Source organism: Pelodiscus sinensis, chromosome 4 (genome assembly GCF_052426305.1).
Source record: "Pelodiscus sinensis isolate ZL-2025 chromosome 4, ASM5242630v1, whole genome shotgun sequence".
NCBI lineage: Eukaryota > Metazoa > Chordata > Testudines > Trionychidae > Pelodiscus > Pelodiscus sinensis.
Genome location: NC_143055.1, coordinates 65,945,898 through 65,955,712, shown reverse-complemented (window position 1 = coordinate 65,955,712; position 9,815 = coordinate 65,945,898). Strand labels below are relative to the sequence as shown.

Genomic DNA, 9,815 nt, shown 5'->3' with positions numbered 1-9,815 from the left:
CTACTACCCCTTCTTTTGTAAGCCATCTTTACACCTTTATTTGGGTATCAGAGAATTAGGTATCACTTTATAGCTTCCACCATTTGGGATTTGTTTCTCTTTAGGGAATTAGAGTTGGAATTCAGAAAAAAAGACAACATTAATTTGTAGAGGAACTATAACCTCTCTAGCTGTGAATAAACAATGGGTTACTTTTTTGAATCAGAGATCAGTAGTTACCTTGTGTTGTGTGACTTGTGTGGTAAAAGAAATCTAGGCATTTAACAGATAGGGAAAGATGGAGAGTACTGATCTTCAGTCCTAATGCTTGTTCAACTTTATGAATTGGAAACTGAAGGATTGACTCAACTGCCACTCTATTCTTTAAATCTTTAGTAGTAGCTTGAAGACTTATACTGCTACTGCTGTATTTAAATCTTTAAATAATTATAAATATGTAGTATAACTGCATCTGTTTGTGAAAATTGTGCCTTAATTTGGAACCTCAGACAAATCTTTTTCTTCTTTAGACGCTGAGGAAGGTAAATTATTTTATTATGTTACATTTAGATTATACAAATTAAGTCAAAGGGCAGCTTTTATATTAGAAATATGTCTGCTAATAGTCTTTGTAAACAAAAATTATGTTGCATTTACTTTATGGCAGTCTTACCCTATGTGAAGGGGAAAAATGTCAGGAAAAATATTGTAAAATGTGCATTTACTGTTAAATATGTAGTTGCAACTGTCAAAACATAGCTGCATCAATGTTTTCTAAACTAATTTCAGGTTGTTTGCTAAAATGTGATTTCATTGTCAAGCAGAACTGCTCAACTCTAAGCTATTTCTCCTTCACTTAAAAAAACTCTCTTGTGTCTTCATCTTCAAATAAATGTGCTTGACCTATACAGTGTCTGAATTTCTTTATAGCTTTCCAGGCAAAACTATTTCAAGCCTTACAACTTTTATACCCTGTAACAGGTACTCTGAAAAACCTCGTGATCTTAGTGTTCTTGGAATAAGTGTTAAATTTATAAAATGTCTCAATCAAGATAACACATTTGTCAAAATAAAGAAAAGCCATGTCAAACCTATTATTATTATTGTTCTAAATTTCAGAAACAGGAGGCAAACACAGTTCTAAAGTTTATTACACATCTTAGTGATAAACTAACTTTATGCTGTGATATGAAATGTAATTTTGGACAACTCAGATTTTTTACTTTTGTAACAAAAGTTTATTCAGTACCACAAGTAAAAGGACACTAAATGTGGACAAGGACTACAAAATACTTTACCAAATTCCAGTGATTGAATAGGCCAAAAAGTAAGATTGAAGAAAAAAAAAAGTTGTGTCCCACCTAAAACTGATGATATGATGTTAAAAAAACCAGTTATTTTCCAAGTGTATAAGCAGCAAATTAAAATTCTATTCAGGGTGCAAATAGACAAAGGTATTTTTTAAAAATTAAACAAATAAAAACTTTATTAAATAACTTTAATTTCTTTAAAAGTAAATCTATTTAAAATTTGAAATTGACAACTCTAAATATTAAAATCATGTAAACCAAATAAATGAAATAAATAGCACATTTGATGTAATATTTTAAAATCAGGTTACTGAACTGTTAGGACCCACCTGCTAACCCCCTGGAGCCAAATTTCAGAAAGTTAAGTGTATTAGTCTGTTTCAGCAAAAACAAGGAGTCCTGTAGCATCTTAAGGACAAGCAGATTTATTTGGGCATAAGCTTTTGTGAAAGCTTATGCCCAAATAAATTTTAATCTTCAAGGTGCCACATAGCTCCTATTTTCACCTGGAACCAGAATTTATTGAAGTGCTAATTAGGGCTGTCAAGCAATTAAAAAATGTAATTGCGATTAATCGCGTGCACTGCCCCTTTGAAACGCTGCAGCAGTATTTCAAAGGGGCAGCACTGTGGAAGCCTGGAATCAGCTGGAGTCCCCAGCTGACCCCGGCTCCGTGCCTTTCTGCTACTTAGAAATGCCAGATTGGCACTACAAAGGGGCAACGTAACCCGGAGCCGGGGATCAGCTGGGCAGTGCAGCTGATCTCGGGCTCCACATTGCACTGCCCCTTTGAAGCACCACTCCAGTGCTTCAAGAGGGTAGCACAGCATTAACGCTTGTGATTAATGTGTTTAAAAAATTAACGCATTAATCCTGCCTTGCTTTAATCACAGGTGTTAATGCAGATCAATTGACAGCCCTAGTGCTAAGCAGGTTTGACAGCAGTAGCCTCTTCCAAAGATTCAGAAAGTAATAGATGTTTCCCTTTGTTCAGTAAAACAGCTAGCTTTAAATGCAAAACAGGTCAGATAAAAGTTTGAGTTTTTCATATTTAAGATGGAGGCTGAACCTCTCTAGTCCTGAATTCTCTTGTCCAGCAACATCCGTGGTCTGGCATGATTTTAGTTAGCTGGATGTCTGCTTATGGACGAGACCAAGTTTCCTGCAGTCCCATAAAGTTTGCTTACAGACACCAGTCATGGTTCTCAGTATTTTGTGATATTATTTAGCTCTAATTTACCTCTAAATGTCTTCTGAGAGCCCAACAAGCAGTGAAAGTATTTGTAATGCTTCTAAGCATAAGTATGGTTTCTATGCCTTATCTATTTATTTCCTTGTGCCAATACAGTAAAATTATGTAGCAACACTAACACTTTGTTATGAAGAGAGCTAATGAGCACTGAAATAGAACTTGATACAAATCAAAAGTAGAACATGAATCATCTACTGAGGAATGTATCATCATTTTCTAACAAAAAATGTAAAAATTAAGAATGTGAATAAGTCAATTTCTATGACTTGTGTTATAGAGATCAAATGGATGATCATAATATTTCCTTCTGTCATTGTAATTTATGAAAGCTGTGTTAACTGCTTAAATGGATATATATTGTATCCTTCTGGTAATATCCAAAAACAAAAAACCCCACCAAATTTAGTGTAAAGAATACATTTAGTTGAAAACCACAATTTTTTAAACTTTTTTTCCTGAAAGTACAAAGGCAAAACATGGCTAAAATAAGATTTTAAAGCCAGGTGTCATACAGGCTGATTTAAAGCATGATAAAAATTGATATTTAAATCATTTTAATTTAAATAAGTTCTTTCCCCCTCCTCTCCCTCTTTCCTTAGTCAGATCCTTACCGTGCACAGAATCATTTCTAAGGGAATGTTCAGTGGCCACGGATTCTAAGATTCCAGTAAAAATGTTTGTTTCTAATTTTTCACTCTGAAGATCACCTTCAAAATGTACAGAATTAATATGACCCTGAAAAAACAATGTTTCTCCTGAAATAGAACTACAGTCTTTGAAAGGCATAAATAGGATACGTACTGAAGCAAGAAACAATTTTTATGGCTTTAATTTGAATGTAATAATGTCAAAATCTGTGAAGAGAAAGTTACTTTGAATACTTCAGATCTGTACATTTATATATGAAGGAAATAATCAATGGCCTGTTTTTGAGATAAATATTAATTGTAATCACTTATTTCAAAGCTGCATATAAAAATCAATGTACAGTAGGACAAAAGAACACAAAATGCAACTCTTAATTTATTTAGTTAAACTCATCACGTTACAATATTCAACAAGGTTGACCACAAATCGTCATTACTCATCTTGCACCACTACAATCTGTAAAATAGGAATATTTCAGTGATAAAGAACTTGAAATATTAAAAACAATTCAAAGTAATCAAGCCTAGGAGGCTGAGCTGTAAAAGCAACTATCACAGCAAGCCACTGAAGCCATCCAACAATGGGAAACTTTTAGATGCTGCTTTGTTTTGTGATGTTTTAGCTTGTCACAATTCTACAAATACTAGATTTCTAGTTTGTATTTTGTTTTGGCATTTACTAGAAAAAATACTTTGATTTAGCAGACACTAAAACCAGTCAGGCATTTCTCTCCCAGTGGACAGACAGAATTATAAAGTTGATCTTGAATATTTTCAAAGCTGTGGTTTCTAAGTCTTGTTTTTTCCAGTGTTCAGTTAGAGACCTTTTTATCTTGGTGCTTGGAGCTGCCATGCTTATACATCCACTGTAAAAGTTCATCTGTCTGCTTGTTTCACCTGAATTTCTTTGAAATGAACTCCAGTTTTGCTTCTGATTTCTGGGAGCCCTAGGTCTAAGAAAAGAAGCAAATGAAAAATGTAACCATTTCCTTTTGCTGCTGATTTATGAAATACCACAATTTAACTACAAAAACATTCTGAATACAATGTCATTTATCTCAAATGGTCAACACAAGCTTTGTTTATACATAAGCTTTGTATCCATTTAGTTATATAGTGGTACAACCATCCAATTTATAATCCACTTAATATGGATGCACTTAAATTGGTATGAAGTTGCTTATAGCAATAAAATGTATTTATACTGGTATAGAAATATCAGAAGAATTGTAGCTAACCTTGAAGTTAGGCAAATAACTATACTGAGGGGGGCGGAGGGGAATCAGACCTCTAACTAAAACCGTTAACTCATTACAAAAACTGTGCAGATCAGGCCACAGTATACCTCAAACTATCATAGATTTGCTCCTGAACTCTTCTACAATATTATGATCAAGATTTCGGATCAAATCAGTCACTAGGCAACGCTGCCAATCCTCTTCCCAGAGTTCTTCTGGAGATTGCAAAGAACAGCTGAACTGTGATAGGGTACATCTATGCTGCAGGGCAAAAGTTGAATTAAGCAACAGAACTTGAGCTATGTCAACTGTGTAGCTTAAGTTGAAATAGCTTAAGTCGGCTTTTGGTGCTGTCTACACTAGAGTTTGTTACACACTGACTTTGTTGGGAGTTCTGCTTAAATAGGGACTGCAGGATTTGTCCAGTAGAGAAGAAATAAAGAACAGCTGTTACCACTACACAAAAGAAAAAGAACTGCCTTCAGAATGTGCTGCTAAGTATGGTGGAAGTTGTAATCATAAGACAAAATTCTATGGTGTAGAAAAGAAGCAAGTTTGACTTCTGAAATATAAGCAGAATATGTAGCTGCTATCACTGAACAGAAGAACTTTTTGGAAGCACTGTAGTTATTTCCTAGGGTATGTCTACACTACAGAGTTTTGTCAGAAAACCGCCAATTGCATTCTTTCGCAATTGCATTTTTCCGCAAGAAAATCAAAAGAACAGAGGGGTTTTTCCGGCATTGGCAATCCTCATTCTATGAGAAAGAAGCCTTTTTACAAAACAGCTCTTTCGCAAAAAGACATGTATGGACTGGGAAGAGGGAGTTCTTTCGGAAGAAGAGGAAAGAAGAAATAGCAGAAGTGTCCTGGTGACCAATCCATTCATAGTAATCACAGCTTACATGCGAGAGAGCGTCCATTAAGTCTGGACGCTCTCTTTCAAAAAAGATCACTTTTTCGATGCACTTTTGCAGTATCAATGCTCTCTTTCAGAAGAAATTTTTCCAGAAGATCTCTTCCGAAAAAAGCTGCTTCCAAAAGAAGCCTGCAGTCTAGACATAGCCCTAATTAGATCCAACAGCTTATTTTTTAAACCATTTATAGAATTTGTTTTAGTAAAAAGACCACTTATACATATAATCAAAGTTAAACAACAAAAATTTAGTCCAATGGTAGAGATTAAAATGAAATCTTACTTGACATAGAAGAAAGTTTCTCTCTCTGGATGTTAATTGCACTGCCAGAGAAACCTTCTGCTGCTGGATGACGAACTGCACGTTCTGCCAAGCTTGGTTTAATGTTAAACCGCTCTTGAAAATACAATTACAATTTATTCATTACAATCCATAAAGTCATAGCCTCCATACAACTGGCCACTTATTCAAAGTCATTTTTTTTCCTTATTTGAAGAATATTTCCACCTTTAAAAACTAATTAAAGAAACCAAGATAATCACAAACTTCAGCAAAAGAAAAAAGTGCTCCAGCCAAAAAATAGTGTAATTTTATTCTCCAAAAGCTACATGCAAGGGGGGACACAAAATCCAGCTTGCCCCTGGATCTGGCCCCTGAGGCTCAGGGCTCCCCCTCCAGCACTGGGGAGCTAGCGCTGGCACTTAAGCTCCACTGCCACCCCACCGTGTGACTGGACGCCATAAAATCTAATAGCCTGCTCCTGCCCCCCTTAGGATCTGGTGTGTGAGGAGATAGACACTCTTCACTTTCTCCTTCTTGGTCAGGGGCCACATCAGTGAGGGTTTTTTTGTTGTTTTTATTTTTAACTTATCACTTGTATGTGGCTGATTTTTCTGTGGGTAGGTGGCCCCCAACCCAAAAAAAGTTCCTCATCCCTGCTTTAGGTAAACAAAGTGATGCAGTCCCATTAGAGCAGTGGACCCCAATCTTTCGTGGCTGCTGGGCTTCCAGGGACGGGGCCGCTCACGTGCCGCGCTTCCGGGGGTGGGGCCACACATGTGCCACACGCCTAGGGCAGGAGCCACCCACGTGCCCTGAGCCCAAGGCCGACACCACACATGTGCCGCGCGTTGGGGGTGGGGCCAGCCCAGATGTTTTGGCGGGCGCCATGGCGCCCACGGGCACCACATTGGGGACCACTGCACTAGAGGCTTTCCTAAAGAAACACTGCTTTAGTCAAACAAGTTATGGAATTTCAAACAGATAACTGGGCAAAATATAAATGGCCCCTGCCACACAGGAGGTCAAACTAGATTGCTTATGGGCTCTTTTGACTTTAAAATTCTGTCAATACATACATTAGTATTTGCAGGATCAGGACCCTAAAAGAATAATTTTTAAAAAGACTAGTTGCTTTTAGCAAAATCACCCAAGATAAGAAAAAGTGAAAGATAAGAATAATTGAGCAAGCTCCAGCCCAAGCCTACCGTCCAGTTAAATTAAATTGACCTAATAAGTGGACAGCTAGGTCCAGTACTTCCCTACTTGTGTGTTTTTACTAGCAGGAAATCATTGGAGAACCAAGGAAGATCTCTCTGCTGCAGAAACATCACTTCAACTAGGAGTTAAGCCACCTAAAGAACCAATGGCAATAGTGTTTAATGCCAAGGAATGGCAAAATGGGGATGAATCACTTGTAAGTAATATGGCACTGATGGAAATTGTATCGGTTATTTAAATTATATTTCATTATTGTAATACAGGTTGAACCTCTAAAATCTGGGATTCTAGGATCAGAGAGCTCCAGCTGACCAGGTTCGGGGCTACACTGATGGTGGGGAGTGTGGGGCTTCATGTTATTCATGCCAATAATTCCACTAACTTCAGTGGGGTAACAAGTCATAGTTAAAGAAAACCTGACTTGCCCCAAAGATAGAAAAATACTTGAACTATTTTCCATTTTCAATCATCAGACTAACAAACTAGGACAGCACACGCGGGAAACAATCACTTGCTCAATGTACACCAGTTCTTTACACTGAAAAAAATACTCACTTGGATTTTCTTCCCTCTCTACCAGTCTCTGTCGTGTATGCATTTTGATGATGGCATTAACTTTTTGTCTATTTTTGTTGATGTTGGGTTCTATCATTATTTCTGTTAGTTTAATGTTATTCTTGATAGCTTTTGAAGCTGTTGACCTGGCAACCATTGGTAACTGCTCTTGATAATAGTAGTCTGTAAAGTCAACCTCATCCTGAATATTTTTAATTCTGGGGGGAAGGGAAGAAAAAAAGCAAATGTAAATGAGTCAATTACATTACTACTAATAAATACACAACACATTATTATGCTCAACTTTTTTTGAAGTATGGACCATTCTTAAGAGAGTGTCTTCTGTGGGCCACCTTCATTCACATTCCTAATCATAATTGTGTGACATATTCAAGTCACAATTGGAGCCAGAGAGCAGCAGGAGCTTTCTACAGCTGTCTATCTTGGGGGAGCTGAACATGCAGACCCCTGCTGATGCAAGTTACTTCACTCAAGTAATCATTAGACTAGAGCTGTTCACATGCACATGTAAAACATATATGAATGGTTAACTGTCCAGATAATACTATGTGCTTTGAAAGCTTTAATATACAACACTATGTACATCACCATCAAAGGAACAACTTTGCTTTTTCAATTAATGAATTAGAGCAAAAAAACTGGTATTCTTTGTGATGCGGGTAAAGATTCACAAGGGATTTAAATATTTTATGTGTGAAGTAGGCATCAGATGACCCTGGCCCTACTGAAGTCAAAACTCAGCTGACTAGATGAATATTTGAAAAATGATGAGTAACATTTACTCATTTACATGCTAAAAAAATGAATCATTTATATTGTCTAGTAAACCTTATACGTAATAAATACACTTCTGTAAACAGCACTCACTGTCTATTTGTCAGCATTGAGTAGATGTCTTGTACCAAAATTTCTGCTGCTCCTGGTTTACAGTGAATGGTCCCATCTATTAGTTCTTGGACAGGCTTCAATTTTTGTTTGGAAAAAAACTATAACAAAAAATAAAAACTGAGAGCATTTTAATTCCTAGTACTTGACAGGCATAAGTCCATCCTTCCATGCTTTTTATGTGATGTGTGACTGATCACTTGTTTTCTCTCTGCCCCTTTCCAATACAGTCTCACACTAAAGAAATTATGCAAAACAAGGCGTGAGAACTGAAATATAAACTGAACAAAAATTCAAATTTGTTGTTTTCAAAACAATTTAACCTCCCGCCACCCATTGCTACCTATGAGATGCATTTGTTAACTGTACAAAAACTGGTGAAGCCAAGACTTTCATGAGAGCAGTAGGGATGTGAAGGAATACAGGACAGGATAGTCAACTAGTCGCCCCCCCTCCCCCCCCTATCAGAAAGAGGAAGCAAGGGGGAGGGGGTACTTCAAAGTGGTAGGGCTGCTTGAAGCCTGGGGCCAGACCCGGGCTCCATGCTGCACTGCTGCCTTGAAACGCCATGTGCAGTCCAGGGCCAGCTAGGGTGACCTCAGACTGTATGTGGCATTGCAAAATGGCAGCACCAGGTGGAGCCCAGGATCAGCTGGGGACTCCACTTCAGAGGTGGAGGCTCCCTATGGAATAATCAATGCAAAATGCATCAACTATTGGATTAGTCAATTAGTTGCTATTTAACACCCTTAGTGAGCACTAACCTCATTATTCACATGGCAGATGCTAGGAACAAATCGCTGGGCTTGGCCAGAGCCAGGGGAGTCTGCAGGTAGCAAGGGGGCTGCCCCAGACCAGAGCCGCGGCCGGGCTCTTGCGCCGCGCCCCCCGCCGGCTCCCTCACCTGGGCGAGCTGGGACCAGTTGCTGAGCTTGGTGGCCAGCGAGGCGCCGTTCTCGTAGCTGTGGCTGTGGATGTCGGCGGGGTAGTACCACGAGAAGATCTCGGCGATGAGGTAGCCGTTGGAGAAGTCCCTGCCGAACAACGACAGTAACGGTGAGGCCGAGGGTGGCGCGCGCGGGGCAGCGCCCGGTTCGCCCCCGCCCCCTCTCACCGTCGGAAGTTCCTAGGGAAGAAGCTCAGGTCCAGGCTTTGCAGCCACCTGAGCACGGCGCGAGGCAGCCCGGTGCGCCTGGGCGGGTGCGGGTACGACATGGGGGCGCGCGGGCTGGGACGCTCAGACAACTGCACGAGTCGGAATAGGTTACCTAGCAACCGCCACAAACCATGGAAGTAGGCGGGGACTCATTCGATTCTGCTCACTCGGCAAGTCACGAGTGGTAATTGCCCGAGTGCGCCTGCGCAGCGCTAGCAGTTGAGTGCCTGTGGGCTGCCTGAGGTGAGCGTTCTCCTGGGTGAGGCGGGCGCAGCACCACACAGCTACTTGGGGTGGCGCCAGTGTCCCAGCTGTGAGTCTCCCCCCCCCAGCAGCGTCCCTCGGGACAGACAAG

General features: G+C 39.5%; 1 protein-coding gene across 1 annotated transcript; it reads right to left on the bottom strand.

Annotated features, from left to right (window-relative positions):
- Window positions 1-3,546: 3,546 nt before the first annotated feature.
- Window positions 3,547-9,566, bottom strand: SPATA4 (spermatogenesis associated 4). Its single transcript, XM_075930231.2, has 6 exons — window positions 9,419-9,566; window positions 9,209-9,338; window positions 8,287-8,405; window positions 7,399-7,616; window positions 5,626-5,739; window positions 3,547-4,141 (listed from the first exon to the last, which is right to left on the bottom strand). Exons 1-6 carry the CDS (start codon window positions 9,517-9,519, stop codon window positions 4,065-4,067), a joined length of 759 nt encoding a protein of 252 aa, XP_075786346.1. The 5' UTR covers window positions 9,520-9,566; the 3' UTR covers window positions 3,547-4,064.
- Window positions 9,567-9,815: the final 249 nt, after the last annotated feature.